Source organism: Vulpes vulpes, chromosome 1 (genome assembly GCF_048418805.1).
Source record: "Vulpes vulpes isolate BD-2025 chromosome 1, VulVul3, whole genome shotgun sequence".
In the NCBI taxonomy this organism is placed as follows: domain Eukaryota; kingdom Metazoa; phylum Chordata; class Mammalia; order Carnivora; family Canidae; genus Vulpes; species Vulpes vulpes.
Window position 1 is genome coordinate 194,973,664 of NC_132780.1, and position 19,489 is coordinate 194,993,152.

The following is a 19,489-nucleotide window of genomic DNA, read 5'->3' on the forward strand; positions in this document are numbered from 1 at the left end:
ACAGATGCTGACACCATGCAGATTTCATGGCTATAGGTAGTTTGTCCTCATCTGTTTGTATTGAGAATTCATTTAGATACCTTGTCACCTAGTTTTGTTGTAAATGTTATCCATGGGTTTTTAGTTTGTCTATCTACTTGTATGATCTGTTTTCATATTGGAATTTCAAAAAATTCAAAAACTATGCCATCACCACTACCCCATCTTCTCAGGATCCCCAATACCAGTCTTAATGGGATGATTATCAAAGTACTAAATTCTGGGTACGAGCATGGCAAATTACAAGCCTTAAAAATACAAATACAAATAATGCTAAACATCATCTTATTTGGAGTTATGAATTGTCCAGTCTTGATAGATTTGAATTACCAGCTGATATGTGACTGACAGAATGTAAAGTACATACCTTCAAATGTTGGTCCATAAATCGACTCTCCATCATCTCCTTTTCCATATGCTATATCTGAGAAAGAACAATAAACAAACATTAGAATTTTGTTTAGAGACTAAAAAAGAGTATAGTAATGGTCAGGGGGAAAAGCTTTAAATTATGATTCCACTTATACCTAAGATACATAATTGTTTAATATCTAAACCATTAAGATATTACTATAATGATTTCACTTGTATTTTGTAAGCACTTTAACATTCATGATCCCATTTTTCCCCCTGATCATAACTCTTTGAAGTAGGCTAAATTATAGTGCCAAACCTTTGAAATGATGAAGTATGTTATAATTGTGATCACAATTTAAAGGAAGCATGTTCATATAAATCCTGCTTGCTTCACAAATTATCCCATAGTCCACCTTGCTTTTTGGGAAAATGGAAAGATCAAACTGGGAGAATGAAATAGGAACGTGAGGTCTTTTTAGAGAAGGAATAAAAATAGATGCACTAAAAAGAATAAACATCTAAATTTTCATTCCTTGGAACCCTAGAGAGATAATTCATTTATTTAGCCAGTATTTTGGAAAGGAAGTTCCTTTAAAATGTCAGAAGGTGGTTGTTGTTTTTTTTTTTTTAAGTATTTGTCATGTCCCATTTTGCATTATATGCCTTATAAAAATATTCAGGCTCAGGCAGTGCCCCTACTGTAAACATCCTCCATGCACAAGTTACTTTTTCTCTATCTACAGCTAAAAGGGAAACCCAGCTGACTATTGGAAATAGCGGACTCTAGTGGAAATAAGGGTCTCTAAGCTCTGCAGCCCGGCCTCCCCATCAGCACCTCTTTACTTCTTCCCCTCTCATTCACCCTCCTTGAGTACAGTGTACAATACATCTCTGTTGAAAGGCTGTGCCTTTTTAACGCAGTGTGAGTGATATACCTGTAATAAAAGCACACTGTTTTAAAGAAATCAGATGCAACAGCAAGCATGTGGAGAGAATTTATTCAGGACTGGCAAGTAGCATTTAAATTCCATTTACAAACTGGTTCAGAAGTTAATCATTAAGCCTGCAGTCTTCAACCCTACTCCACCTGATATCCCCCTGGGCCCTCAGCATCTCTCAGGAGCATAATGCAGGGGCTGAAGGCTAAATCCAGCAATGGGGAAGTCAAAGGTCCTCCAGCACCAATTCCTTAAGATCCTAGAGTTTGCTTTGCTCAGACAAATCTGCCTGTGGTTTGCAACTTCTACTGACTAACTCACTTCAGTGTTCGTGACACTCCTTTGCCCTGTCTCTCCAACACCCACCATTCCTCTTGCCGTTTGCTTCACATCTCCCAGGTAAATATTTTATATTGACACTATTTCCATCAGTACTTGAATTCAGCCATATATATATATATATATATATATATATATATATATATATATATATATACACACACACACATATACATATATGATACTATTTCTGTATTTCTGGCAACAAACTACACAATGCAGAGTAGTGGTTCAAAGTAGACTTTAAAATCAGACGAGTCTGATTTTAATTTTGATGTTAGTTCCCTTTCCCAAGGTGTTTCCTCATCTGTATAGGCAGGAATAATGGTAAGTGCATCCCAGGTAATTCTGAGAATTAAACAAAATCATGTTCTACCGACAGCACTTAGCGCATTGCCTGGAAGAGCATAATGCTCGTTCACTGGTGGCCATGGTCATGCAGCATTGCATACTTATGGAAGACATCTTCTCGTTACCACCTTCTTCACCATCATTATATTGATGATGATTGACAAAATGTATTAAACTCTATCTCATGAGTTCCTTCAGAAATCAGTGGGCCTTGTGGGAGCCACAAAAAGAAAATCTCACCAAACTGGCTTCACGACTTGGTATCTTCTTTCATTTTGTGCTTTAGAAGTGAGCAGAATGTATGTTTCCTGTTTATCTGTTTATTTGTTCATCCTTTCAAAGATATTTTTTAAGCACTTACTGTATACCAGACACCGTTCAGTGAACAAAATAAATAAAATCCTCTGCCCTAACTTATTTATAGTCTAATGAAGAGAAACAGACACTAAACAAACTCTCTAGGAAATAAGTAATAGTATTTCCAGTGATGAAAAGTGCTATCTAGAAAAAATAAAAGATTTTATTTTAAAAATAAAAATAAGGGGCTAGAAGAAGCAGGGAAGGGAGTGAAGAGACTATCCTGTGTGGATAGGAAAGTGGCAGTTTTAAATAAGATGGTCGGGTAAATCTTGCTGAGATGAACTTGGCCAAAATCCAAAACAGATTAGAGGCTGAAGCAAGGGATATCTGAGGCATAGCTGGGTGGGGTGTGTTCCAGGCAGAAAGAAACAACAAAAGACGCCAAGCACATGTATGTTTGATGTTCTTAGGAAACAGCAAGTAGGCCAGTGTGTGGAGGAGAGTGAGAGGAGATGTCAGGGGATGAAGGGAGGCTGGGGGTATTGTAGACCATGTAGGCCCCGCTGGTCCCATCAGGAAAGCAGTGGTGTTGGGAAGCAGCTTCAAGCACAGTGGAAAACCACATTTAGCACCCATATTCCAAAATTCTCCCCACAGCCTGGTGGGAATCTGATATCTGAAGGGAAAACGTTTATAGAACTTGGTACTTCCAGTATACCATGTCACTGAATCCTCACCACATCCTATGATATTATAATTTCCCCCATTTTATGATTAAGAAACTGATTCAGAGATACTAAGTGCCTAAGTACTAAGTGGTACAACTTGTGTTTATCATTTGGATTTGAATCTATAGTAATCAGCATTTTTTTTTTTCCCAACTGTCCTTAACATTGCTGCCTCATTATTTGGAATCATGACCCAAGATCTGTGCATTTTACTGTTTGGAATTTTTATTTCAAATAGTAAACAAACAAGTAATACCACCTACTTTTCACAAATCTTGCTCTGGGGCTCTGGAAGGAGAGGTGTACCTCTACCCAAAAACCAAAAATAAAACAAAAAAGAACATAGCTGAGAGCCCACCACACAATAGTCAACACTGAACTAAGTTTCAGGAGACCCTGATACTGGCCCCCTTGAGGATGGTTTTATACCAACAAATACTTGAAAACAATCTAAATGTTCACCTATGGAGAATTGCAGTTGGCCTTTGAACAATGCAGGGGTTAGTGATGCCAACCCCTGCACAGTTGAAAACCCCCATATAACTTTTGACTTATTCCCCCGCCCCAATTTAACTATTAATAGTGTACAGTTGACTAGAAGCCTTACTGGTAACATAAACAGTCTGAATGTTTTGTATATTATATGCTATATTCTTACAATAAAGGAAGCTAGAGAAAAGAAAATGTTATTTAGAAATCATAAGGAAGGGGCACCTGCGTGGCACAGACGGTTAAGCATCTAACTTTTGGTTTTGATTCAGGTCGTGATCTTAGGGTCATGAAACTGAGCCCCATGTGGGGTTCCACGCTCAGTGTGGAGTCTGCTTAAGACTCTCTCCCCCCTCCTTCTGCCCCTACCCCACATATGTGCAGTCTCACTCACTCTCAAATAAATCTTTAAAAGAAAAACGTCATAAGAGAAAATACATTTCCACTACTGTACTGTAAGAAAAATGTGTATAAATGGACCCCCAGAGTTCAGACTCCTTATTGTTCAAGGGCCAACTATAAATTGGTACAGCAATATGAAAAACTAGGTGGACCCTAAAAAATTGTATATGTTTATCGACATAGGAAGATACATACCATATGTGTATGTGAAGTAGGAAATAATGAGGTTAGATAACACTATGGGTGCTATCTCAGTTTGGAGAAATTGAGGGGAAAAATAGTTGTTTTTCATACAAATGCTTGGATTAAATCTACATTTTTTTCATCAGCCTCAGAACATTCCAGATTGTAGAAAAATATTTAAGCATTATTAATTTCAGCTTCTGCATATTTCATCAGGTTCAAGCAAATCTTACACTCTAAGCCAATTATTTTTAAATTACTGTCTGATTATTCCCTATGGGCTTCTTCCTAAAAGGCCTTCAAAATTTAATTTTGTGCTGTTAGGAGAGACCTAGTCTGTGTGAAGTCAAAGGATTGACCTGAAAAGAGAGCAAAAATGGAGAGCAAAATGCCTTAGCTCTTACTTTTACTTTTAACAATGTAACATCTTTGGTGAGAAATAAGTTGTTTTCCATATATTCATTCTATTTTAAAATTCCTACCTTTAGAACGTCTCTTAAAAGCACTGGATTTTTTAGGTACTCCTATTTTTTTAGGTGAGCATTTTTTTTTTTTTTTAAGAGAGGGAGCGGGGTGGGGCAGCAGGAGAGGAAGCGAATCTTAAGTAGACTCCACACTGGGCATGGAGCCCAACATGGGTGTTTATTTCAAAATCTAGGACATTTCTAAAAAGAGTATGAATATCTTAATCCTTTGGCCATATAACATATTCTTTCAACATATATAATATCTAATATTAAATACATCTAATTCTATGTGCATTTCACAAAGGTAGACAACATTTGGGATATTCTGATTTGATGTTATAATTAAGTTGTATTTAAGATTTTAAACTTACCTCCTCCTTGTATCCAACCATTTGGTACTACTCGATGAATAATTGAACCTACGTAATGTAGCTTGATGCCACTTTGAGAATACCCCGCTTTTCCTGTGCATAAGACCTGAAAGTTTCTACACGTTTTGGGACATGTGTCAGAGTATAGCTACAAATAAAAAGGATTCAAAGATTAAATATTTAATATTTTGACAGTTACAGATTCCAACCTCCACTTCCCACGTATCAAAAAAAAAATAAATAAATAACAGAAATAAATAACAGCAAAAAACCTCTTACCTCAAAAATCAGTCTTCCAATTGGATGAAAATCAATAGAAATGTCCAAGAACACAAAATCATGCTATTAAAATAGGGAGAAAAAGATAATGCAGGTCAGTATCTTGGAAGAGAGTTTTATTTTTTTTATTTTTTTATTTTTGGAAGATAGTTTTAGAAGTCACCCAAAATACAGGAGAATAATGTTTTCAGTGATAAGATTTTGAAAGCATTAACAGTGGATAATGTAACAGCAAATTTAAAAGACTGAAAAGAAAAAAAAAGACTGAAAAGTTTGTTTCATTTTCTTATATCAAGTCTTTACAACCTATTTGAATAACATACTTTTTAAAAACCCTTTATTAGCCAAGCTTTGAATAACCTTAACATGTCACACCGGGCAGAGATCACATGGCCTAGATGTCCCCTACACTGCAAGCTAGGTGTGGAGAGGAGCACTGGTTGGTGCCTTTGGGAAAAGAAACAGACTGGGAATTTTCTGTCCTGTGTAAATTTGGGAAATATCCAACCTGAATGCCATGGATTTGGTTACCGCATGTTTTGGATTTTGACAGACATGAAGATTAGCTACCCAGAGCCAGGCCATGTCCTTTCTGAGTCGGGAAACAGGAGACCATATCCATAGGAGGTATGGGACCAGGGGAAGAGAATATGCTGTGCTTTCGTGTTATTTCAACCATGCTCTCCGGCTCCCAGGTGCCCCCAGCTCTTGTTTTCAGCTGGCATCCTTTCTGGTAGAGACAGCTAACATTTGTGTGACCTCGTGTAGCTTCACAAGGAGGCATCCAAAATGAAAACACAGTCTCCATCATGGTAGCATTCATTTAAGGAGCAGAGCACATCTAATGGGTTACATTTCAGATCTTGGACAACATTCTCAAACATAGAGATGCCATCGGATTTAACAAGCTATCTAACTTGCCCTGCCCTGTTTCTTAAGAATCTAGGAAACATAAATGAAATCATTTTTACGGTATCACTGTCACTACTTTCTATCACTTGAACCTTTTTTTTTTTTAATTAAAAGACTGGAATAATATTACATTATTTGGCATCCAGGAATGAAGTACTATATCCATAGTAATTATGATGGACTTTTTTGTGCCTCTCGGCTTCTGTACCACAAGTCCTGAATTAAAAAAGAATATTTTAGCTTTATTATAAAGGTACAACATAGTAAACTTCACAGGCTTGGGCAGAAAAAGAGGATACGCTAGAAATCACGATTCATTTATGAAATGGTTAAGTCCCTTCAGGCATCATTGAACTTCCCTCTGTGTCCATATATTATCTTTGTGCAGTTGTCAGTAGATAATTATAACAATTCTAATGAAAAAACAAACACAACACAAGGTCATGTCACTTAGTAGCCAAACATTTAAACAGAATTGTCTGATATATCATTCCAACCCAGAAGTAAACAAGTCCCTGCAGCAAGAAAAAATCTAGCCTCTACACAAAAAAATGTAAGGATTTTCTCTGGAATCCGGGTCCTCCCTCTCCACTGCCATTAATTCAGGCTGTCATCATCTCTAGCCCACATTATTCTGGCAGTGTTCCAAGTGGTCCCCCTGCCACCAAGCTCTTCCCACTCCACCCTGTTTTTGCACAGCCCTAAAACTTCTTCCAAAAAAGCAAAGATTATGTCGTACTCTTTATGAAAAAGTTCTGTTGGCTCAGCTTCCTTCTAGAAAAAAATCTAACTCCTTAGTTCAGAATGGACTTAAGGTCAGCCTTTCTTTAGTGGATCTGTTTGGGGTTTTTCCCCTTTCTTAACATCTGGAGATGTTTCTAATTTGGGGAACTCCCTACTTGACCCACCACCCTCTAAAGACACTAAGGGGGGGCCAGATTCCCCCTCTCGCCGATCTGAGAGCCAGGGTGTGTGGGCATATGACTTGGGCTGATTAGTGAGGTGCTCCCACCGGGGGCCTTGGATCTCCAGGGAGTGATGCAGACACCAGTTGAGAAGTTAATTCTCTAAGCCTGGGCCAGTAGGCACCCACGGCAGCATCCTAACTGCACATTCCTGGGACCTGACCCTGGCCACCATTTCAGGCTGCCAGGCCTCCCTTGGTTCCCACCTGCTTTCCAAAAGCTGGTTCCCCAACTTTACAGTCAATTGTGAGGTTACCAGTATCCTTTCAATGCATACCTTTTCTCAGGGTAATCAGGGTAGCATGGTATTGTTGGGACTGTAACTCTCATTTTCCCAGCCTCATTTCCTATTAATTCTGGGCCCCTTGCTGTGTCCCCTGCCATTCCCTGAATACATGATGTACTTCTTAGGCTCTTGTCCTTTTGGAAATTAACTACTGTGAACATTACATTCCTCCGCATACCCTCAGAGTTTCTAGTATTTTCCAGCTGCATGGTTGATTCAACCAGACATTCATTGAGCTCATACTACGTTTCAGATTGTGTTCAAGGCAGTAACAGTTAAATGAAGATAAAGGAAGCAAGGTCTTTGCCTTTTTATAGCTCAAATCCTAGCACTGGGGACGCCTGGGTGGCTCAGCAGTTGAATGTCTGCCTTGGGCTCCTGCTGTGATCCCGGAGTTCCAGGATCCCTGCAGGGAGCCTCCTACTCTGCCTGTGTCTCTGCCTCTCTGTCTCATGAATAAATAAAATCTTAAAAAAAAAAAAAAATCCTAGCGCTGGGTCTTTCTGTGGGCACGGGCCACTATAAGCATGAAATAATTTGCAGCATGTGGTTCTTGTTGGCATAACAAAGTTTCTGAGCAAAATTACAAAGTACTTTCACCTCTATTGCCATTCCCCCCTGTTGTCTTGTCTCTCACTCTCCTGGACCTCCGGCTTCATGACTGTCCACTGGAAATCACCCCAGGGCCTTAGCTGGTCTGGTCCTGCTCTTGCCACCTAAGTGCCTGCTTTACAATGTCACCTTTCTTCTCAGTTCAACTTTCCACTCTCTTAGTGCAGCACCTCCCACTTAAGGCATTAGAAAGTACGAATTAAAATTTTTTCATACTAAGCATGAATGGATAGTAGTCTCAACCTTCCCTGAAGCAGGAGGAGGTGTCTTTATGTCTTAAAATAATTTTTTTTTAATTTATTTATTTATGATAGTTGAGAGAGAGAGACACAGGCAGAGGGAGAAGCAGACTCCGTGCACCGGGAGCCCAATGTGGGACTCGATCCCGGGTCTCCAGGATCGCGCCCTGGACCAAAGGCAGGCGCCAAACCGCTGCACCACCCAGGGATCCCCTAATGCATATCTCTAAGGGGAGTAGAAAGGTTTGAGCAGAGATGCTTTCCTCCTGTGTAGTGTGCCTGCCATGAGGTATCCTTGCTTTTACACACTGTTCAGCCAAAACCTGCAATATTATATGTAATCTTTAACTTAAAAACTAGTCTTCCACTATTTATATTCCTTTGTTAGGATATCAGTAATTAATGCTGGATCAATATAATGATCAAAGATTCCACTATTGTCATTAACAGTTAGTGAAACTTGCCTTGGTATCTCTTAAGTATTTAGCAGAATAATCCACAGTAAGCGCCTCATAAAGTTCAGGGGGCTTAACGTCAACTATATCCCACATCTTGTGAGCCCATTTCTGAAGATCAGCTGCGTCACCCAGGAGCTGATCGTTAACAAAACACATCACATAGGAAGAATATTCCCAAATTTCATTCTTGAGCTCCTATAGAGGAAAAGGATAAAAAAAAAAAGCTGTATTGTTGGGAGGGGATAAAACCGACCTTGCCAAACCCACAAGCCACAGCTTGGGATAGACTCTAACCAAATCTTTAAAAAAAGACAAAACAAAACAGACTTTTTGTCATCTTTTAGAATTTTGCTTTCAAACAGAATTCAAGAACATTTTAAAGAATCTGACATCACTGAAAGCAGAATGACCTAAAAGTAGTATTAAAAATAGTACAGTCATTGAAAATAGTGATCTGGTAATAAAAATCTATGTGCGTAGCATCATAGAATCTGTGTGAATCTGAAGACAAAATGCAGTCTCTGGCTTCATTTCTGAAGTACGTTTTACTGTGTGTATGCTTGGAAAGGCTAGGGGTTCTGAGTAATATACGGTTTTCAGTGCCAAGGATGGAAAGAATGCTTTTTTGAGGGGGTAGGGTCAGGGAAAGGAAATACCTCCTGGGGGCCGGCGGGCCTTCTGATGGACCCCAGGTGTAGGAAGGGCAAAAACTCACCTTTGTCCACATCTTTCGGTCCTAAGCCCCTGAAGATGAAGTGCATGAGTGTGTTTCTCCAAATACTAACAGTCAACCTCCTAAATCCCAGTGTATGGCCATGAGTAATGCCCCTTGGAAGAGATCTGGTTTATTATGGTCTGGTGCCAGTCCTGGCAAAAGCATGAATAATCTGGGACAGCAGTTCTCAAATTTTAGGAGGCAAGCAGAATTACAGATTCCTGAGCCCCACCCGAGTTTCTGATTCCAGAATGGGGCTTGAGAATTTGCGTGTCTAACAACATCCGAGGGCATGCTGATGGGGAAATGGTGGTTTGGGGAGTAGCTTGCCTTATTTGCTGCACACCCAGCTCTTCTTCCAGATTTCATTTCCCATTTCGACGCCCATATCAAAACCTGGCTCGAGGAAAACAATAAACTGGTTCATGCTGAACTGTATAAATCACTGATAGAGCCTGTAGCTCAAGAGTCCCTAAACTGTTTACATTTATCAGTGTTATCACATTTTATAGAATGGAAAACTTTAAAAAGGGATATTTATTTAGCCCAGGTATCGTTAATGTGGATAATTATGTCACCTCATGGGAAATCTATGACACCTCGTGGGAGTACAGTAGAAGGTAGACTTTACTTGGAGGCTGACACTGTAGATCCCTCATCTTTGTGTGTCCTCTGGGTATGAGGGGGCCTGCTCACATACCTCAACCAAAACCCAGTGGTTTCTGGGGCTTTCTAGCACTGAGTCATAAGATGCTGCCTTTTTTGGAGAGAGAGGCTTTTCCAAAGGCCCAGAAGCCACCACTCAGGGGTGGCATATTACATTCTGCTGAAGCATAAGGCCAGCCTGGACCTAACATTAGATGTGCTAAGAAGCAAGACATGTGACACAAAGCATAATGCTTTCATTAAGGACAAAAACTGGCCTGAAACAAGGATAAGGTGACAAGTGTCCAAGAAATGAAGGTGGGAAAAGGAAGAAAGGGAGGACGGGGAATAAAGAATGGGTGGAAAGAAACAGCTGTGGTTACCTCAGCCTCATTCAGGTCTTACGAGAAAAGTGAAAGGAAGAGAACACGAACCATCCCAAGGTCAGTAACCCAGGCTGAAATGGTGGGAAACTGCAGAATGGAATCCACACTAATCTTTAATACAGTGGGAATCTTTAGGAGGAATTGGGTACAGACCACAAAGCATGAGCTCATGGCTCTCCTGGTAGGCAGTGTAAGAAGTTTGGTGACCAAAAATTAAGAAAGATGTATTTTATGTTAAGGTATCCAAGTGTCCTGACCAGCTGCCCCAGTTTGTCTAAGACTGTCCCAGGTTTAGCACTGAAATTCCTGCTCACAGGAAACTCCTCAGAACCAGGCAAAGCAGGACCACTGGTCACCCTCGTTGTTGTAAGGACTGGAGTTAATATATGCATAATTACCATAATCTATACATATATACACCATCTAGCATATGATGAACACGTATGTAGGTGTTTGCTACCGTTCTGTCTGAATGCCAGTGAAAATGTATCATGGCCATGAGAATGGTATGAGACTTAACAAATGTATCCTGGACTCAGTCTTGCAGCATTCGTGTGACTACAGTGCAGTGGTGTCATCCAGCAACACTGTGTGATAACCACAGGATCACAGGATGTCCTCGTGCAGCCACTGCTCTGGTCAGGGGACATGGGATTTCATCAGTCACGGGGGACATGCGGTGGGGCAGGGAAACCAGGACGGGGACTTTACTGTTCTGGGCCAGGAATGGCAAGCAGGAAGTGTACCCATTCCAGCCTCACCCCAACATGAGGTATTGCTGGGCCAGGATGCCACCTTAGAACTCTTAGTATCACAGCACCTAGGCAGCACCTAGAACCCTAGATCGGGGCTGGCACCCGAGAGGAAACCTATCTGTTGTCCCTAAGGCAAGCTCTGCTAGCCCTGGGGCCTGGGGTTTTCCAAGAGTGGTGTTAGTGGGGAGAAGGCAGACAGGAAGCTTTAATTAGGACAAGGCTGCCCTGTGGGAACTTGGTGCCTGTCATCAGAGCTCCCTAGGCCACAGGTCCCTCCCACCCCCACAAACCCCACCACCACCCCACACACAAGCCCCCCACTGTGTCTGTGCTATACACCACCCAACCCTTCCAGGCTAAGGACCCTGAGTGTCAAGGGGTCACAGGAAGTATGAGTAAGCAGTGTGCGGGGAGAGCGGGCTAGCCATCAGCAAGGGAAATAGCAGCACTGAGAATTTAAAACTTACCTCTAATCAAGTCTTCCAAATGTAAATGTTTTTCTTAAAATCAGCCTGGTAAAGTGATTGAAATGATTTAGGAAAAGTGGATAATTTAAAGAAACCAAATCTAGTTGCTCTAAAATCACTGCTTCAAAAAAAAATAAAAATAAAAAAAAAAATCACTGCTCCAGTTTTTCCAAAACAATGCATAGATAAATAATTGAGACAAAACTTTACTCATTTCCCATACCCCGAATAGCCTTTACCCTTTTTTTCTCCTGTAGATATTGATCCCATGCAAATTCTTGAAGAGGAACTATTATAGGATCTTCAAATTTGGATGGATAATTACTCTTCAGACTCTAGATTTCAAGACAGAATAATTATTTTAGAGTACATTCTCCTTTAAAGTAGAAATCATTTCCCCCAGTTTTTATGGGGACTTCAGGAGGGTTTTATACAGTGCATACCCAGGCCACACAATTTGGCTTAATGCCCCCTGCTTGCTCCCAGAGACCCCGGTGTTTACCTCACACTGGGGACCAAGACTATATCCTAGTTTTCCCATACTCCCACTGGCTTCAACATCTGGCACACAATGGACCATCCAACATAGCACAGGAATGAGCAAATGAACAAATAAATGAGTTTATGCCAAAGTCTTGTGATTTGCCGTGTTTTTTAAGGACCAGTTTTTCCCTAAATTAAACTTACTAAGCCTCAGTGGACCTACAGATACTTTTTTTTTTTAATGAAAAGATGTTACTTTATTTTTTTAACCACAGTGTTTTATTAGTTTCAGGTGTACAATATAGTGATTCAACAATTCCATATATCACCTGGTACATATCAGGACAAATGCCCTCCTTAATCCCCATCCCGTTTAACCCATCCCCCCACCCACCTCCTTCTACAGATACTTTTAACTAAAATAAATGTTAATTTAATTCATTGATATGTGGAGAATGCCCAAAAGACACCCTTTGAGAAAAAGTGAAGTAAATGCTAAATATGTTTAGGTTTAGATATTGAGCGTGTTTTCGTTTAACATATATTATTTTGTCTATATGAATCAGAGAAAATTCTTACTGGTTAATAATCCCTGTCAAAAAAAAGGGTGGGGGGCAGCCCCGGTGGCGCAGCGGTTTAGTGCCACCTGAAGCCCGGGGTGTGATCCTGGAGACCCAGGATCGAGTCCCACGTTGGGCTCCCTGCATGGAGCCTGCTTCTCCCTCTGCCCATGTCTTTGTCTCTCTCTATCTCTCTCATGAATAAATAAATAAAATCTTTAAAAAAAATTTTTGTTTCCTGATATGTTGCATTTTGTCTCCTGGTCAAGCAAGAGAAGGCAGATGAGGCACTAGCAGTGAGGCCTCACCTTTCTGAGTGGGGCTAAGGAGCACATCTGTCCAACAGGGAAGAATGACAGCTGGCTGCTGTGCCCCACACTTTCTCCACTAGCGACAGTGCCTAGAGGACCGGCTGTGGTCTAAGAGAGGACACTGGCCTGGCATGCTTCATCAGGGGTGGATATTCCAAGGGGGAGAAAGCCAAAGCCAGGGCCTGAGCGTATCCTGCTCTTGAGACCAGGGGGAGCCGAGGTGGGCAATGGCAGTTGGGTTACTTCCTTAGACTCCTGCCCAACCAACAGATGATCATGTTCCTTTGTCCCAGTTCCAAGGTCTGTACTCAGTTTGAGGCAATGGTGTTTCTAACTGGAGGGCCATCTGGAATAACTAATAAGCCCAACGATTTTCAAATTAAGCATACTTCATCATATTTTCTGCATAATTTAGTGTCTAGAATGGACTACATCCAAATTAGAATCTGTGTAATACGTCTTACAAATCTAAATCTCTGACAGTAAATTAGGTGTTCAGGATTGCTCACTCAAACGGTCATGTTGAGAAATGACTCAAAGATCCTTTATTCTGGTAGAACTAACTCAGTTTACACTGATAGGGTTTCATATTCAAATAAGGCCACAGTAGGCAAAAGCTTAAGAAAGGGAAAATTAACATATATCAAAGACATAGTTTTCTTGACTTAGTATCCTCTACCACAGGGGCCGGCAAACTGACCCAGCTGACCAAATCTGCCTGTTTTTGTAAGACTTGAAAGCTAAGAAGAATTTTTAGATTTTAAGCAGTTGAAAAAAAAAATCATATTTCGTGTCATGTGAAATTATATGCAACTCAAATATCAGTATCCGTAATTGGAAAACCACCATCATTTACATACGGTCTGTGGCTGCTTTTGTTCAAGGACACAGCCTAGTGGTCTAAGAGCCTAGGGCCCTGAAGGCCTAATAATTTAATATCGAGGCTTTCCAGAAAAAAAAATTGCCAACACCTTCTCTACAGTGTAGAGCCGGCACAGAAAACGTGCCCTCAGGAAAGGAGCCAAAGGAAAACAAGGGGAAAAAATTCCTCAAATTCATGAACTACCTGGGATTCCTGGGGGGCTCAGCGGTTTAGCACCTGCCTTCAGCCCAGAGCGTGGTTCTGGAGTCCTGGGATCTAGTCCCGCATTGGGCTCCCTGCGTGGAGCTTGCTTCTCCCTCTGCCTGTGTCTCTACCTCTCTCTCTCTGGGTCTCTCAGGAATAAAATCTTAAAAAAAAAAAAAAAAATCATGAACTACAACTTGAGCCATAAAGTATAGATCCCATCAGTCCAGCTAACAGCCCACGATGTCTACCTATTTTGATGATCCATGTATCGTTTTCACAGACATGTGTCCTGTTCTCTTCTTCCTGATGTAAACACCTATTTCACAAATCAGTTACATGAAACTGGATAAAGGGAACCTCGCTGACAATGGAGCGGGGAAGCCAGAAGGGGGAGCGCTCAGCCTTACCACCACCACTTGGCAACTGTAGTCCCAGTAGGTCAGGAGGAGACAAACCTTGCATTCCCAGGAGCAGTAAGTATTCTACTCCTCCAGCCCGAAGGAAGAGAGAATGTTGCCTTGCTCAGCAACAAGCGCAGCCAGTAAGACCATGACTCACTGAGAAACCATCACTACCCTGAACTCTCTCTCTCTATCCAGGGGCTTTCCTCCCAAGCAGCCCCTCCCAGCTTCTTCCTTTTCTCTATAATGTTCGTGCCCTTTGATCTCCCAGATTGCCTTTGGTTTGCCATCGTTCCTCCGTCCCAAATTGCAATTTGGGTGCTATTATCAAATAAACCCATTTTGCTGGTAAAATAATTGGCTGTTTTAAGGTCGACAGTTACTGTTGCTTGATTTGATATAATTACAAACTCAATTGTATTGATATCATGGATTATATCAAAACAATTTGATATAAACTTAAACTATGTGGGCTTAGAGCAGGCAAGAAAGCAGGAATTGCTTAAGATTTCTTGTTTGAGAACATTTGGTGTCCGGTATCCAGCTGGATACTTTGGGAGATTCAAACACGGACAGGACATTCAAACACGGACAGTCTCCATGGTCCTGCAGACTGGTGGGGTTCGGCATCACCTTAACAGTAGCATTCCTGGAGCAAACCCCAAAGATGTGCCCAGTTCTGCATTTCTCCTGCATTTGGATAGTATGTGCAGCGCACCATTGCTGATCTGGCCACATTCTTCCAGCTGCTTCAAGTGTTTTGTTTTGTTCCCTTTTTTTTTTTTTTAAACATTTTTTTTAATCTTTATTTATTTATGATAGTCACAGAGAGAGAGAGAGAGGGAGGCAGAGACATAGGCAGAGGGAGAAGCAGGCTCCATGCACCGGGAGCCCGATGTGGGATTCGATCCCGGGTCTCCAGGATCACGCCCTGGGCCAAAGGCAGGCGCCAAACCGCTGCGCCACCCAGGGATCCCTGTTTTTTTCCCTTTTTATATCGTTCTGTGTGCTTACAAAGAAATACCTGGATTCTCCAAAGCACTTGAGGGTCATTTGTTGAGAAATTCCCTTAAGCACCTGATTCGACTGGAATGCAGTAAATGCTAGAGAAAATGTAAAGGTGAGGGGAAAAAAAAAATCCCAAAAGAACTTCCCAAATGAAGTTGCCGAAAAAACCACTTGGGGAGGGAGTTCGTGGCAAAACAGAAACCCGTAGTCACGCGTTATCACTTCTTCCTAAACATTTTTCCCCGAATTTTTAAAAACCCATAACGCCAAGTAAAAATTACTGTGGAGATGAAGTATGTGGGTACCTAGAGGGGAGGGCTGCCCTCCGTCGCCCAGCAAGATTCCTGAACCTTCCCTCGCGCCGACCTCCCTTTAAAGATTTTATTTATTCGTTTTTTTTTTTTAACTTTTTTTAAAATTTATTTATGATAGTCACAGAGAGAGAGAGAGAGAGAGAGCAGAGACACAGGCACAGGGAGGAGCAGGCTCCACGCAGGGAGCCCGACCCGGGACTCGATCCCGGGACCCCGGGGTCACGCCCTGGGCGGAAGGCGGCGCTCAACCGCGCCGCCACCCGGGCTGCCCCGACCTCCCTTTAAAGGTGGCCCCGCTCGGAGCGGGGCACGGAGCGGGCACCGAGCGGCTGGGACGCCCCCACCCTGCCCCCCGGAACGCCGGCCCCCGTCGCCAGGGGGCGCGAGGCCGGGCCGCCCGCACGAGGGCAGCTCCCACGGTTACCTCAGCGGCGCTCTTCGCCCTCTGGAAGCTGGAGCTCGTGAAGAGCCCCACCACCTTCACCCGCAGCGGCGGCTCGGGCGGCGGCGGCGAGCGGCACGGGGCCGACCTCGGCCGGCACGGCGGCGGGCTGGCCATGGCCGCGCGGGGCCCGCTCGGGGCACAAACGCTGCGCGTCGCCAGGGCAACCGCGCGGCCCCGCCCCCGCCGCCCGCGGGAGGAAGGACGTCGGGAGGGGGCGGGGCGGGCGGCCAGGCCCGGGCTTCGCTCCACTTCGCGCCTGTTGCCGGATCCCGGGAGCCGGGGGCCCGAGGGGGCCCGAGGGGGCGCGCGGGCGCCGGTGGCCGGGGACAGCGCCTCCGCGGACGGGGACGGGGACCGCGCGCGGCCCTCGCCTCCCGGGAGCGCCCGCTGCCGCCGCCGCCGGCCTCTCCGCGCGGGCGGGCGGCTGCCGGGGGAGCGCGGGGCCGGGCCGCCGCCTTCCGGGGAGCGCGGGGCGGGCCCGACCACCTGTGCGCGCCGGCCGGCCCGCGGCCCCGGAGCCCGCCCGCCATGAAGCCCAACTTCTCCCTGCGCCTCAGGATCTTCAACCTCAACTGCTGGTGAGGGCGCCCGCGGGGTGGGCCCGGGGCCGCGGCTTCGGGGGCGCCCCCCGCCGCCGCGGAGCCGCTGCAGCCGCCGCCTCCCCGCCCTCCTCGTCCCCAGGGGCATCCCCTACCTCAGCAAGCACCGCGGCGACCGCATGAAGCGCCTGGGAGACCTTCTGAACATGGAGAGCTTCGACCTGGCCCTGCTGGAGGAGGTGGGCGGGGGCCCGGGGCGCGGGGGGCCCGCGGGGGGGAGCCCGCCGGGACGGCCGCAGGCAGGCGTCCGCCACCTCCCCGCAGGTGTGGAGCGAGCAGGACTTCCAGCGCCTGAGGCAGAAGCTGCTGCCCGCCTACCCCGCCGCGCACTACTTCCGGAGGTGAGGAGCCCCCCCGGCCCGGAGCGCGCTCCCGGCAGCCTGTGCGCCCCCGGGGCGGCTGGGGGGGGCGGGGGGGGCGGGGGAGAGGCGGCCGTTCGCTTCCGGCCTTGTGGCTACGCGTCGGGACTCGGTTCGCAGCGGCGTCATTGGCAGCGGTCTGTGCGTGTTCTCCAAACATCCGATCCAGGAATTCACGCAGCACGTCTACACCCTCAATGGGTACCCCTACATGGTGAGCCTTAGCCCGGGTGCCCCGCCTCGGGCTGCGGGGCCGGGGCGGGGGCGGGGCGGGGGCGGGGCCGCAGTACCCGCGCGCGTCCTCTCCCGCCCCAGATCCACCACGGAGACTGGTTCTGCGGGAAGGCCGTGGGGCTGCTGGTGCTGCACCTGAGCGGACTGGTGCTCAACGCCTACGTGACCCACGTGAGTGAGGCCGGCGCGCCTGGGCCGGGCGGCGGGTCCTGGGACGGGGCGGGGACGGGACGGGGACGGGAGGCCGGGTGTGGGGGCGGCCGATCTCAGGTCGCGAGGCCAGATCCGCCCTGGTTATAACCAAGTATCACGCCGAGCGACGGGCACAGCGCGGTGGAGAGCGTCGGGGAGCGTCGTCTCCCCTGCTGACCTCCCCTGTCTCGCTCAGCTCCACGCCGAGTACAATCGCCAGAAGGACGTCTACCTAACACACCGCGTGGCCCAAGCTTGGGAACTGGCCCAGTTCATCCAGTGTGTGAGCCTGGGCCTGACAGGGGAAGTGGGATGGGGCCCGGGCTTGAGGGGGCTTGAGGGGCCTTGAGGGGCGGCCGGGCGCCACTTGCAGGGGGGCGGAGCCGTCAGGGAAGAAGCCCCGCCTCACCCACGCGGTTTCCCCAGCCACACATCCAAGAAGGCCGACGTGGTTCTGCTGTGTGGGGACCTCAACCTGCACCCGAAGGACCTGGGCTGCCGCCTGCTGAAGGAGTGGACGGGCCTGCATGATGCCTACCACGAGACCCGGGACTTCAAGGTGAGGACCCGCCCCCTGGTTGTTCCCAGTCTGCATCCGCAGCTTCTCTCCCGGGCCCGTCCTAGCATGAGGCACCTCTTCACCAGGGCTCTGAAGAAGGCTGCACGATGGTACCTGAGAACTGCTACGTCAGCCAGCGGGAGCTGGAGCCATTTCCCTTTGGCATCCGCATTGACTATGTGCTGTATAAGGTCAGGCCTGTCCCCTCCGGGTGTCGTTACCCCCTGTGTGTCTTTCTTTTTTAAGATTTTATTTATTTATTCATGATAGAGGGAGAGAGAGGGGCAGAGACACAGGCAGAGGGAGAAGCAGGCTCCATGCGGGGAGCCCAATGTGGGACTCCATCCTGGGACTCCAGGCTCACACCCTGGGCCAAAGGCAGGCACTGAACCGCTGAGCCACCCAGGGATCCCCTGTGTGTGTGTCTTTACCCAGCTTGTGCCGACCTTCTGTCCAGCAGGCCCGGTCTCAGATCATCACCGACGGCTAGGCAACGGGGAGAAGCCCTCAAAGAGGTTTCTCTCTGGCCCTTACTTTTCCTAGGCGGTTTCTGGGTTCTACATCTCCTGTAAGACTCTTAGGACCACTACAGGCCACGATCCTCACAGTGGCACCCCCCTCTCTGATCACGAAGCCCTGATGGCTACTCTGTGTGTGAGACACAGCCCCCCGCAGCACACCCCCGACCCTACTCAGGGTAGGTCACCCCCACCCGTTCCCTGGGCCCTGCCCCACAAAGCAGCCCCTCCATCCTGACCCTCTGTCTCCTGCCCCACTGCCCTGCCTTTGTTCTAGGACCAGCAGAAAGGTCGAGGTTGATCAGCGTATTAAAGGAGGCCTGGACAGAGCTGGACCTGGGTGTGGCTCAAGCTCGGTGGTGGGCCACCTTCGCTGGCTACGTGATTGGCCTAGGGCTGCTTCTGCTGGCACTGCTGTGTGCCTTGGCAGCTGGAGGAGGGGTCAGGGAAGTTGCCATACTCCTCTGGACCCCCAGCGTGGGAGTGCTGCTGGGGGCGGGTGCAGTCTACCTCTTCCACATGCAGGAGGCCAAGGGCTTATCGAGGGCTCGCGCTGAGCTCCAGCACGTGCTGGGAAGGGCAAGGGAGGCTCAGGATCTGGGCCTGGAGTCTCAGCCAGCCCTGCTCCTGGGGCAGCAGGAGAGGGACGGAGGTGAGGAACAATAAAGCTTGACACTTTCGTGGCTCTGCCTTTTCCTTGTAGTGGCAGTGACTGGGGCCAGGGGTCGTCATGACTGTCATCAGACTGTCCTAA

General features: G+C 46.3%; 2 protein-coding genes across 5 annotated transcripts in view; one reads left to right on the forward strand and one right to left on the reverse strand.

The window, feature by feature from the left end:
- Positions 1 to 16,522, reverse strand: part of PPIL6 (peptidylprolyl isomerase like 6) — a 33,442-nt gene extending 16,920 nt beyond the window's left edge. Inside the window, exons 1-6 of one of the 3 annotated variants that reach the window (XM_026005747.2) lie at positions 16,254 to 16,522; positions 11,923 to 12,018; positions 8,722 to 8,910; positions 5,244 to 5,306; positions 4,965 to 5,112; positions 407 to 463 (exon numbers count right to left, since the gene is read on the reverse strand). In XM_026005747.2, coding sequence (XP_025861532.2) covers positions 407 to 463; positions 4,965 to 5,112; positions 5,244 to 5,306; positions 8,722 to 8,910; positions 11,923 to 12,018; positions 16,254 to 16,388 — 688 coding nt within the window. In that variant the 5' untranslated portion in view covers positions 16,389 to 16,522. The remainder of the gene's footprint in view (positions 1 to 406; positions 464 to 4,964; positions 5,113 to 5,243; positions 5,307 to 8,721; positions 8,911 to 11,922; positions 12,019 to 16,253) is intronic. The other 2 variants (XM_072738580.1, XM_072738583.1) reach the window with 2 other exon arrangements.
- Positions 16,523 to 16,667: 145 nt separating this feature from the next.
- On the forward strand, positions 16,668 to 19,418 carry SMPD2 (sphingomyelin phosphodiesterase 2). 2 transcript variants are annotated; one of them, XM_072738567.1, is made up of 10 exons: positions 16,673 to 16,852; positions 16,956 to 17,052; positions 17,138 to 17,214; positions 17,353 to 17,446; positions 17,548 to 17,637; positions 17,855 to 17,937; positions 18,085 to 18,217; positions 18,304 to 18,408; positions 18,761 to 18,914; positions 19,013 to 19,418. In XM_072738567.1, the coding sequence occupies exons 1-10, from the start codon at positions 16,803 to 16,805 to the stop codon at positions 19,399 to 19,401; spliced, it is 1,272 nt and encodes a 423-aa protein (XP_072594668.1). In that variant the 5' UTR covers positions 16,673 to 16,802; the 3' UTR covers positions 19,402 to 19,418. The 2 variants fall into 2 exon arrangements, with proteins under 2 accessions (XP_072594673.1, XP_072594668.1); XM_072738572.1 differs by having other exon boundaries at positions 16,668 to 16,852; positions 16,956 to 17,214; positions 17,402 to 17,446.
- Positions 19,419 to 19,489: the final 71 nt, after the last annotated feature.

Coding starts and splice junctions, on each gene's coding strand:
- SMPD2 (XM_072738572.1), top strand. CDS start 16,803: ATGAAGCCCAACTTCTCCCTGCGCCTCAGGATCTTCAACCTCAACTGC. Junction 17,447..17,547: donor TCAATGGGTACCCCTACATG/GTGAGCCTTAGC, acceptor CTCCCGCCCCAG/ATCCACCACGGAGACTGGTT. Junction 18,218..18,303: donor ACGAGACCCGGGACTTCAAG/GTGAGGACCCGC, acceptor CCTCTTCACCAG/GGCTCTGAAGAAGGCTGCAC.